The sequence below is a fragment of the Castor canadensis genome, chromosome 11 (genome assembly GCF_047511655.1).
Source record: "Castor canadensis chromosome 11, mCasCan1.hap1v2, whole genome shotgun sequence".
In the NCBI taxonomy this organism is placed as follows: Eukaryota; Metazoa; Chordata; class Mammalia; order Rodentia; family Castoridae; genus Castor; species Castor canadensis.
Window position 1 is genome coordinate 70,294,323 of NC_133396.1, and position 13,134 is coordinate 70,307,456.

Here is a 13,134-nt window from a genome sequence, read left to right on the forward strand (position 1 = left end):
TCTGGACTTTGTATTGCAACCTCTTTTGTTCTCCTCATTGGGTTCATCTCAGAATTCCTCTGCATTTTGCCTTGAGTCATGGATTTCTCCCTCAGCACCAGAATATTCCTGTGGAGCCCAAATAATCATTAATATTATGAGTGGTATAAAAAAGTTAAGCCTTTCCCTCAACCAAAGGTTATTCTTCATGTATAACTTCATCTTTATCCAGTTATTCAGAGAAAATTTCTGTTTTCTCCAATTTGTGAGCTTCTTTAGTTTACCTTAGAAAGGATTCTGACACATCCTCCCACTGAAACCCCTTTATGAAGGACACAAATGATCACTATCTGATCTACTTACGGATCAATATCTTGTTTCACATTATTTGGTTCCACATATGGACTCTTCCCTTCTGTTGGAAGGATGATTTTATAGGCTTTTGTCACGCCACCTTCCCCTGGGTACTGTCCGTCATTTGTTCTTTCCCTTTATTTTCACCTTTTCTATGGCTTGATGTTGTAGAATTTACAAAAAATGTTAAGAAGTTAAAATACATCTTAACAAGCACAGAAAACTCTGTAATGAACTGTCTTAGTGCACAGTGATCACACTGTGCTCCAGCTTTCTCTTATTCAACTTGACAGAATCAAGACCTAACATTTCTTACTAACATAAAAATCAATTATATAAATTAAAGCTGGGTGTTGTAGTTCATGTCTATAATCCCTGTTATTTGTAGGCACAGATTAAGGAGGATCACTCACAATTCAAAGCCAGTTTGAGCAAAAAGTTATTGAAGCCTCACCTCAACAAACGAACTGATAACAGTGGAGCATGCCTGTAATCCCAACTGCGAAGGAAGGCTATGTAAAAAGCACGGTCTGAAACCAGCCCTGAGCAAAAACGTGAGACCCTACTAGAAAAATAAGGCAAAAAAGGACCAGTGGCATAGCTCAGATAATAGAGTGCCTGCCTTACAAGGCACTCAAACTCCACTACCTAAAAAAGTAAGTGAATAAAGTTAAATTTCTAAACAATGCTTTGCTTCATTTTGAGAAATAAATTTTGTGTCGATTTAATTGCTGAAGATCAAAACCTGGAGTTTCTTCTTGCTTCTGTTGTTTCTGTCCTGCTGGACACTTTATTCATCATAATCTTCTGTTATTTGTGCCTCCAAAATATATTCCAGTTGTTCTGTGTACTGCCTACTCCTAAAATTCTAATGTATGCTACAAGTGTCTCCTTTCAGAGCACATGAAAGTCTCAGGAAGCCCTGTAAAGCACAAATATGCCAAGGTGTGGGATCCAACAGGAATATGTTGCACCATTGGCAGGCATTCTTTTTTACCTGGACCAATCCATAAAGAACACCCAAAGTCCTATAAATGGACACATAGGGCTGCGAGACTTCCTGGAGCTGGGGGACACCCAGACTGTGGACAAAAATAGCAATCATTGATTACTGACCACCACCTGCGGATCCCTCCAAACCAGAGAGAGGGGCTCACAAAAAATTCAGGTGAGCTAGCCACTGTCAGTTTGCAGGGCTATTACATAGTCCAGCACAGTTTATCGGAATCTGACTGCATGCCACCAACTTGTTAAGCTTTTGGCCTAATAAGCTGTGTAAAATCTCCCACACTACCTGGTGGGGGAGGGCCACCATGGCTCCAGGCTCAGACTGTGCTCCTCTATACAAAGGAAGGGAGTGTGGGAGCAGGACAGCCAAGCTTGAACCTAGTATGTAGGGAATAATAACTCATTTTTTTATCCATTTATTCACATGTGCATATATTGTTTAGGTCATTTCTCCCTTCTATCCCCCTGTCCCCTCCCTCTCTGCCCTATCACCCCTTGCTTCCAGACAGAATCTGTTCTGCCCTTATCTCTAATTTTGTTGAAGAGAAAACATAAGAAATAATAAGGAAGACAAAGCGTTTTTGCAAGTTGAGATAAGGATAGCTATACAGAGAGATTCCTAGCATTGCTTTCATATACAAATGTGTTACAACCCAGGTTGATTTATCTCCAATTGATCTTTACACTTGTTCCTAATCCCCTTTTCATGTTGACCTCCGTCACTTTAAGGTTTCTGTATTAGTTCCTCTGTAGTGGGGATATCAAACACTTTCATGCTTTGGGTTTCTTAGCTATCCACCTACTTCCCTTGTGTGCTCTCCCTTTATCATGTGACCAAGTCCAACCACATTGCTGTATTTGCCCTAGATCTAAAGTCCACATATGAAGGAAAACATGATTTGACCACCTCTAAGAAGTCCAGCAGTGAACAGAATCTGACTGCCCCAATCCCCAAGAAAAACTTTTGGCATAACAGTCTCAGCTGAAGTCCCAAACTTGCCTGGTCAGGGAGAGGAGTCACTGCTCACTCTCAGTGACTCACAAACACCTGAAAGAAGCCTCCAAGTGAAGCAAGCTGAAACTGCCTCCAAACTAAGAGGAGCATTTGTCTAAACAGCCTGAGTGGAGCACCCTCCCAAACCTCCACCTACCCAAGCATATCTATTCTAAAGAAGGTCAGGGACTGAAAGAAAGCCTCTGTCTAAAGAAACTCAGACTTGGACAGTGGGGGAGTGGTTCCAATCAGAGGGTCAAGTGAGAACTGCAAACTAAAACCTGAGGACCATAAGTTGGAGGGGCATGTCCAGAGTACTCAATGACCACAAGAAAAATCCCACTCCTCTCCACAACAAGGAAGAAATTTGGACTTTACAAAATATTTTTTACTCTACCCAGCAAAGCTACCATTCATATTTGGTGGAGAAGGAAAACCTTTCATGATGAACAAACCACTAAATGACCAATCTTACACACAGAAATAGAAGATAAGCATACTCATGAAAGGATGGATGGGACTAATGAAATTTCAGGAGATGAGCAGATAAGCACTTGTACAGTAGCAAAAAATCAACTGCACACACACACACACAAACACACAAATACACCAAAAACAGCAAAATGCAGTAATTACCACATAACTCTCAATAGTAACACTGAATGTTAACTATCTCAACTCCACCAACAAAAGACATAGGTTGGTGAGCTGTATTAAAGAGGATGACCCAACGTTTTGTTGTTTACAAGTAACTCACCTCATTTACAGAAACAAACATTGTCTTAAGGTAAAAGGGTGGAGGAAGATTTTTCCAAGCAATAAGCCCCCAAAACAGGTAGGAGTAGATACACTTATATCTGATGAAGTAGACTTCAAACCTAATTTAGTCAGAAGAGACAAAAAAGGTCACTTTATGTTAACGAAATAAACTTCTCAGATATCAACAGAGTATGTCATCTAGCAGCAGCACAATATACATTCTTCTCAGCAGCTCATGGAAATTTCTACAAAACAGGTAATATTTTAGGATACAAAGCAAGTCTTAACGAATAGAAGAAAATTGAAATAACCCCCTGCATACTGTCCGATCACAATGTAATAAAGCTAGAACTCATCAAAAACAAAAATAGAAAAGAAAGAACAGAGTACCTTCAAACACCTGGAAACTAACAAACATTGATGCACAACAGTAGGTCATCAGAGGAATAAGGGAGGAAATAAAAAGTTCCCTGGAATCTAATGAAAATGAAAACACAACCTACCAGAATCTGTGTGATACAGCAAAAGCAGTAGTAAAGGAAATGTTTATGACAGTGAGTCTTTACATTGAAAACACAGACAGTTCTCAAATAAATGACCTAATGCTCTACCTCAAACTCCTAGAAAAATAAGAACAAATTGAACTCCAAACCATCAGTGGGAGAGATTAAAAATAATATAATGGAAGCCAAAAATCTATACAAAGTATCTATGAAAAAATGTATTCTCTGATAAGATAAATAAAATTGATAAGCCTTTTGGGAATGTGACTATAATGAGTAGGAGAAAGGCCCAAATTAATAAAATTAGAGGTGAAAAAGGGACTATCAAAACAATTATCAATGAAAACCTCAGTATCATTTGAGAATACATTAAAAACTGATACTCAAATAAATTGAAAAATCAAGAAGAAATGGATAAATTTTTAGATGCATATGACCAACCAAAATTGAACTAACATGATATTTACTGCCTAAATAGATCTATAACAAGCAATGAAATTGAAGCAGCAATAAAGAGATCCCAAAAAAGAGATAATTTATTGCTGAGCTCTATCAGATGGTTAAAGAACTAAAACCAACACTCTTCAAACTATTCCATGCACTAGAAAGGGAAGGAAAACTACCACACACATTCTATAGATCCAGTATTATACTTGTCCTGAAAACAGACAAGGACATAACAAAAAAAGAGAATTAAATGCTAATTTCTTTAGTGAACATAGATGCAAAAATTCTCAAAAAATACTGGCACACCTAATTCAATAACATATCAAAAAGATTATGTAACATGGTAGAGTTGGATTCATATCAGGGATAACTCAACATATGCAAATCATTAAATATAATATAGCACCTAAGAAGAAGCAAGGAGAAAAATCACATTATCATCTCAATAGATGTAAAAAGAGTCTTTGACAAAATTCAATGTCTTTTCTTGACTAAAGCTGTGATGAAAATAAGGATAGAAGGAATGTACCTCTACATAATACAGGCTATATATAACAAACTTATAGCCAATATCATACTAAATATGGAAAAACTGAAACCATTTCTTCTAAAGTCGGGAATGAAACAAATGTGTCTGCTCTCTCCACTCTTATTCAATGAGTTTTGGAATTCCCAGCCAGAGCAATTAGACAGGAAGAAGAAATAACTGTAATTCAAATAGGAAAGGATGAAGTCTAATTATCCCTATTTGCTTATGACATGTTCTTATGCATAGAAGACCCTGAAAAATAAAAAAAAGTCAGATACATCATAAACAAACACCTTCAGCAAAGTAGCAAGATACAAAATCAATATAAGAAATCAGTAGATTGTGTATATAGCAAGAATAAGAAGACTGAGAAAGAATTAAGGAAAACAACTTCATTTACAATAGCTGTAAAAACAAAATATACCTAGGAATAAATTTAACAAAGAAAGTGAAAGACCTCTATAATGAAAACTGTAAACCTCCAAGGAAAAAAATTAATGAAGACATTAGAAGATGGGAAAATCTCCTATGCTCATGAATCAGCAGAATTAATATTGTGAAAATGGTTGCACTACAAAAGCAATCTATGTGTTCTATGCAATCTCCATCAAAGATATTAAATATTCACATTATGCACAGAGATTGAAACACCAGCCCTAATGTTCATACAGAAGACAAAAGACTATGAACACTCAAGCAAAAGAGCAAAAAGAGCAACACTGAAGCCATCACAGTATCTGACTTCAAACTATACTACACAGACATAGCAATATAAACAGCATGGTACTGGCACAAACTAACATGACGATCAACAGTACAGGACAGAAGATCCAGACATAAATCCACACCCGATTCTTGACAAAGGCACTCAAACATATAATGGAGAAAAAGATACCCTCTTCAACAAATGCTACTGGGATAATTCAATATCTTCATGTAGAAGAAACTAGATCCATGTCTTCCACTCTTATAATTATCAATTCAAAATGGATCAAAAACCTTAATGTAAAGCTTAAAACTTTGAAACTACTGCATGACAGTAGGGAATACACTGGAACATATAGGCATGGGAAATAACTTCCTAAATAGAATTTGAATGGCTTTGCAATTAAGAAAAAGGATTAACAAATGGGATTGCATTTAACTAAAATGCTTCTGCACAGCAAAGGAAACAGTCACCAGACTAGAAAGTTGGAAACATTTGTAGCTGTGTATCTGACAATGGATTAATAACCAGAATTTACAAGCAGCTCAGAAAACGAAATTTCCAAAGAATCAATGACCTAATGAAGAAATGGGCAAATCAACTGAACGTAAATTTTTCAAAGGAAAAAATACAAATGTCCAAAAACAAAACACACACACACATGAACAAAAACTCAAGATCACTTGCTATGGAGGAAATGCAAATCAAGACCACATTAAGATTCCACCTCATTCTTGTTAGAATAGCTATCATCAAGAACACAAACAACAACAAATGTTAATGAGAATGTAAGAAAAAGGAACCCTTATGCACTATTGGTGGAAATGTAAATTAGTACAACCACTATAGGAAACAGTACAGAATCTCCTCAAAAAGCTAAAACAGTACCACCATATGAGTCAGAAGTACCACTCCTAGGCATATAGCTGAAGGTATGTAAGTCAGGATACAATAAAGACACTTGCATTCCCAGTTTATTGAAACATTATTCACAATAGCCAAGCTATGGAAACAGCCATGATTCACTATAACTTATGAAGGACTAGTATTATCTGGCCACAAAAAAGAATGAAATTTTGTCATTCACAGGTTAATGGCTGGAACCTGAGAACATCATGTTAAATGAAGTAAGCCAGGTTCAGAAAGACAAATGTCTTGTTATTTTATATAGAATATATATCCAAATACAAACTGTATCATATGTGTGTTTGTGTGTGTATAAAACATGTTGCACCAGAAACTGTTGAACAGTACAGGGTAGGGAGAAAGGGTAAGGATGAGTAATTGAGGGGGGTTGACTAATTATTTATTTTTATTTCTTCTATTCATATGTGCATATAATGTTTGGGTCATTTCTACCCCCTTTGCCCCACACCCCCTATTCCTCCACCCCCTCCCTCTCCCCCCCTACCCCCTTGCTACCAGGCAGAAACTATTTTGCCTTTATCTCTAATTTTATTAAAGAGAGAGTATAAGCAATACTAGGAAGGACCAAGGGTTTTTGCTAGTTGAGATAAGGATAGCTATACAGGGAATTTACTCGCATTGCTTTCCAGTATATATGTGTTACATTCTAAATTAATTCTTCTCAAACTAACATTTTCTCTAGTTCCTGTTCAGTTGACTAATTAAATTACAATATATTTATGGCTAAAAGACCGAGGCAAAATCCCACAGAACAATGAACAGGCATTAAAACAATGAAGAACAGGAATGTAAAACAGGTCATGATAAAAGGAAGGTATGAGTGAAAGGGAGAAGGTAAATGAAGCAGGTAAAAGGAGGGTGAATATACTAAGGTACATTCTATGCATGTAAGGATATGGAACACTGAAATCTGTAGAAGTCATTTTAAGAAGGAGAGTGAGAAATGATGGATATTAATGCAGGGGGTGAGCCAAACCAAAGTACAATATATATATATACATAGAAATGTCACAGCAGAACACATATTTTAATATATGTACAATAATAACATACTAATAAAATATTTTGTTAAATAAAAAATACATTTTTTGAAGTTCTTCTTTACCTTAACACAATGTTTGGGAGATTAGTCTATGTTATCAAAGTGGTATTAAAACATCTATTTTTGTACAAATATGATAAAATATGTTTATTTATTTCTCTGTGAGCTTTGGTAACTTCCATGTTGTTTGTGTTACTGTGTGTTTTGGTGAATATTATGCTAGGCACAGATATGTTTATGTTCAGCTTTCATCACAGCTATGAAGAATAAATGAAAGAAGAAAGAATGAAAAGAGCAGAATGAAGGAAACAGTATTCTATTATGCACGTTCCTTGTTTTTCTTCTTTATGGTGGTACTGTTTTTTGAGCTCAGGGCCTTGCACTTGCTAGCCCAGTGCTCTATCACTGAGCTATGACCCCCATCCCAGGCATATTTCTTAGAATCTTGCCATCTATTACTCAGAAAGTTCCTAACTTAAGTCCCTCTAATCTGACTCAGAATTTACTACTCATAGTAAGTGGTTCATTTGAGAAATAAGGTAGGTTCTGATAGAGAAGTACTGGGGGTAGAGTGGGAGAGTGACTGCCTAGCAAGTACAGGGCCCTGAGTTTAAACTTTAGTACTATAAAAAAGAGAGACAAAAATATTCTGTGTTCTCTCATATACAGAATCCAGATTTTTTAATAAAGGGTCATATACGTAAAAGGGGGATTATTCCTGGGGAGAGAATAGTGGGAAGCAGAGGGAAGAGGGAAAAGAATATGATTAAAGTATATACTGTATGCACACATGTAAAAGTCATAATGAAACCCATTTAAAAATGTGAATAGCTGACTGTTGTGGCACATGTCTGTAATCCCAAATGCTTGGGGGAGGTAGAGATGGGAAGATCACAGTTCGAGGCTGGTCAGGCAAAAATGGTGAGACTCTATCTCAACCAACAACCTGGGCATGGTGGCACACAACTCTAATAAAAACTACTCAGGAGGACTAAGTAGTAGAAGCATGATCCAAAGCCAGTATGAGAAAATGGAGACCCTATTTGATAAATAAACTAAAGAAAAATGGCTGTGGGCATGGATGAATTGGTAGAGTGCTTGCCTAGCAAATGCAAAACCCTGAGTTCAAATCACAGTACTGCCAATAAAAGAAAAAAATGCAAGAGGGTTTAAAACAAAGAGGTGGTTGTGAAAGAGGAGTTAAGGAAGAGTAATATAAGAGGTAAATGTGGCCAAAGTATATTAATGTATTATTAATATATGCTAATAAAATAATTTTTAAAATAAGTGCTTCATTTGTTATGAGGCCTTTAGAAGATAAAGACCTTTATAAGGTATATAAATTATTAAGTTCAGAAAGAAATTGACCAATGTGTTATCAACTCCAGCTGTGGTTAAGTTTCTATGGTGACAGTTCCAGAGGGTGACTTAAATATTTAGCAAATTCACCTGTTTGTTTCCTAAGTCAATTCCTTATATAATCACAGGGGGCACTTAACATGATTTGCCACCTGCTGCTCTCCTGAATTCCAGGATTGACTGGAGATGTGAAGATGACCTGTGAGCTGACCCTGCCACCTGAATGGACCGTGCTGAACATTGATGATCACGTAACGCAACTGGAAAGTCTCTCAATCTTTCCAACCCATCCTCTTGCACATTTCTCCAGTGCTTTGGAAATCCTTCAAATATTATTCTCATGTTGTCTTCACTGAGTTGTGTCTTTTTCTTTCATTTATCACTTGTAACTTACTTGAAAAATGTTTTTTGTTGATTGTTGAACAAAAACAAAAGTTAAAAACTGAAATTTTACTGAAAGTAACAGTCATTTAATGACTGTATTAAGAACACTGACTATCTGAGAAAACTATGTGTAGTGACTCTTGTTACCACCTGATGAGTGGAACAGAAAGTTATTTATACCAACTCTCTTCCTGAAAAGCCTATACAGAAAGTATCACATTTCTATTATCCTTAGAAGATGAGTTAGACTGTCACAGCAGTGTCATGAATCCCAAAGCGCCATATTGCTTCCTACCCTCCTTGGTAAAGCCCATGCCATTCATTTTTTGCATGACTTATTATAACTTCTAATGGTGAAATATGTCCAGGCACAGGTGGTTCATGCCTTTAATTCTAGATCTTTGTGAGGCTGAAATTGAGAGGATTGTGGTTTAAGGCCAGCCCTGGCAAATAGTTCAAAATCTCATCTCCAAATAACCAGAGTAAAATGAACTAAAGGCATGGTGTGACAGCTTTGCAAGTGTAAAACCCTGAGTTCAAAATTCAGTCCTACCAAAAAAAAAGGGTAAAACTCAGGGGTAAAATTTTTGAATCTGTTTTTCTGGAAAACAATGGATATTTATTTTGAATACATATGAACAGAGTGGGAGGAAAGCCCATTTTCAAAAGGGAACAAAAAAGAGATAAAACAGGTTATCGAGAGGTCACGTGTTTTATATCGATTTTTGTTTTCTGCCTAGTTGGACTCTTTCAGTTTAATTCTTCAGTGAGATAGGATGGACACATTGACCACAGAGCTTCTTATTCCCATCCACATGAGAAGTATTCGGGTATCAAAAGCCCCTTTCTGACACTTGCTGAGAACCCTTGAACGTTCCTAGTGTCCGCCTCAGTGCTCCAGCCACATCCTTGTTTCTCAGGCTATAGATGAGAGGGTTCAGCATGGGTGTGAGGATGGTGTAGAACACAGAGAATACTTTGTCCTGGGCTGGTGAATGGTAATAGTGTGGCACCATGTAGGTGTACATGGCGGCCCCATAGAACAAGGTCACCACGGTCAAGTGAGATGAACAGGTGGTGAATGCCTTCTTCCTCCCCTCCACTGAACTCATGTGGTGGACCGTGGTCAGAATTCGGGCATAGGAAGCTATCACCACAGAGAAAGGAATCAGTAACATAAGAACACAGCACACATACATCACTGTTTCATAAAGGGCTGTGTCTGCACATGCCAACTTCAGCACAGCAGGTGCCTCACAGAAGAAATGGTTAATCTCTCGAGAACTGCAGAAGGGAAAGCTCATGGTGATGGGGGTGAGAAGAAAGCCATCCAAAGAGCCCCCGAACCAGGAACCTGCTATGATCAACCAACAGACCCGGCGACTCATGAGGATAGGGTATCTCAGAGGGTTGCAGATGGCAACATAGCGGTCATAGGCCATAAGACCCAGTAGGAAGAACTCAGCTCCCACCAGGGTAAGGTAGAGGAAGTGTTGAGCTGTGCATCCCACAAAGGAAATGGTCCTTTTACCTAGCAGGTAGTCAACCAGCATCTTGGGTACAATGGTGGAGATGTACATCATGTCAATGAAAGATAGGTGGCTGAGGAGGAAGTACATGGGGGTGTGGAGCCGTAAATCTGTATTAATCAGGAATATCATGATCCCATTGGTCACCAGTGCAGTGAAAAAGATGACAGAGATTATGGCAAAGAGAAGGCCTGAGGTTTCCTGTTTGCTGAACAGTCCCATGAAGACGAAGTCTGTAGAAGTTGTGTTATACATTTCCATTGATCCTATCAAGATGCTGATATAATGTAGACTCTTCCATATAAAATGATGATATTCCCAGGGGATTAAAATAACCAAATATGGATTAACTATTAAGCATCAGACTTCTAAAAGGTGGAAGAAGCATTTAAAGCATAAATTTCCTGGTATTCTGGAACTGATATGTAGCCACTACTCAGAGTGTGAATACACATACCAATTTTCAATAAAGTTTATCATTATTAATAAAATTTTTATGTGTATTGGGCAAGATATTAGCAAATGCTACCACATTACAATAACACTCGTACTACTACTCAAGTGTCTATACCATGCGCTATAGCATGTTATACTAGTATTTTCATACCATTGTCTAATGTTTGTATGTTTCTGTAACTTAGGTGGATTTAGGTTGGTGTAATGATTAAATATATTATTTCTATGGTTAGCATAGTCACCATCTTCAAAATATTTCTGTTTCTGGCTGTTGTCAATGTCTGTCACTTAGCCACAAGTATGAGTAATCTGCCACAAGTAATTGTCTACATCGTCATGATAGTACACTCAGTGTCAGTTTATCCATTTTGAAGACAAATTGTATAGAATGAAATGAACAGGGAAATGCAACTACTCTTGCAAATTGAGACATAGAAAAAATAGCCAATGAAAGAAGAAATTACTGTGCAAAAGTATTCTTATTTATTTTTAAGGAAGAAATTTTAATTTAAGATGCTAGAAATTAGCATAAGGATTATGATTATGATTAGCATGAGAATTAGCCATTAGGATACAGAGTAAATAGCACAGGGAAATAATAGATTGAGTTATAGCCCATCTATTAATTTTGAAATTGGAATTTTATGTGATTATATTCAATTTTTAAATAAAAACTGAAAAACTGTGTCTCCTATAATTTCAGATTATGATAAAGAGAAAATACGACAAGATTTATGAAAGTAAATGATGTTCTTTAATGTGTTTTATGGCTAAATACTCATAACAAACTGTGTGTTAAATTTACCAAACTAATTTAATACTATTCCTGCATACATCCTAAAATTGAGCATTTCAGTCAACTGTACATAAAAATATCTAGTGAAAATAATGATGATAACATTGTTAAGTTATTCATTTTTCAAGTGTTGTGCTAAGAAATACCTATTGACACTTTGAGGTACACAATGAGCCTAAAAGAAGCAAGGAGGTCACTCTCTCCCCAGTGGCAGGACTGAGAGTCCATGTCAGTGTTCGGTAGTCTGTAGTGGGGGGAACGTTTGGACCAGGCAGTCTCAGTGCATTCTGTTTTCCTACCCATGGCCAGAGCACCAGCTAGGCAATCACTACGAGCACAAAATAAAACATGCCACAAGTGCGTGACCATTAATTTGATTAGTTACAGTTACTTGTAACTGAGAGATCACATAAATTACTATAATCAGGACTTCTGTCTTTTTAGAGGACAAGGTTTACTATTATTATTTGATTAATTTCAGAATCTTTTGTGTCAGATTTCATAAATTTCTCTGAATCAGGTATAATTTCATTATAATTTACAGTGTGGCTCATTATCTTTTGCCTTTTTTAGTTTTCATTAATGAAGTCCATTAAAATATGTATGTGGAGGGAAAATGCCATTCAGTTCAGAGAATCCCCAAAGTAGTAGTCATATTTCAACTGCTTCCAGCCTTTCTGCATTTTGGGTTTAGTGTCTATCAGCTCTGTGACCCCAATAACAGCAGAAGACTATTGCTGTTTTACACAGTTAAGTGCATTTCTCTGCATTCTGTTCATGTTAAAATTTTTCTGCCATCCTACCTCTTTCTCTATTTTGCTAGTCTTGTAATCCTAGCAATATGAAGATTAAGTCTAAAGACTACTCCCTATTACAGCTCACCAACTTTACCCTTGTCTTTACACACAAAAAGTCTGATTGGTCAGAGAGGAAGTCTGCTTTCAGTGTGAACTATGATCTTAAACAAAATGTCTGGTTAAATTTGTTATCTGCCCTCTCACTGTGGCAAAGGGTAATGAGAAGAACCTGTACTTTTATTTCTGCTGGGCATGAATTTATCACTTTACTATGATTTAGCATGCAAAAAATAATGAGAAAATACCTGGAATGGTTCTGTGCCCTCACATAAAAATATGCTTCTGAAGTGATGTAGCAGGCATATAGTAAAACAAAATTTGGAATCAGATGAACTGAGTTCTTTTCCTGGTCATGGCATTCTGTGACTCAGGTGTCTCTCCTCAAAATCTCTGAACCTCAGTATCAGTTTAACTTCTGATGAGCTAATAAAACATTAAAGGTTGCTTTAAGAATTAAAGGATAAATGTAGAATTACAGGTGAAAACATTTTAAGCAATGAAAGGA

At 36.8% G+C, this 13,134-nt stretch overlaps 2 protein-coding genes across 2 annotated transcripts in view; one reads left to right on the forward strand and one right to left on the reverse strand.

The window, feature by feature from the left end:
• The window catches only part of LOC109674272 (thyroid receptor-interacting protein 11-like), a 939,645-nt gene that overhangs the window by 458,008 nt on the left and 468,503 nt on the right, over positions 1-13,134 (forward strand).
• LOC109678555 (olfactory receptor 2T1) lies at positions 9,825-10,796 on the reverse strand. Its single transcript, XM_020154059.2, has one exon. The coding sequence runs from the start codon at positions 10,779-10,781 to the stop codon at positions 9,825-9,827; it is 957 nt and encodes a 318-aa protein (XP_020009648.1). The 5' UTR covers positions 10,782-10,796.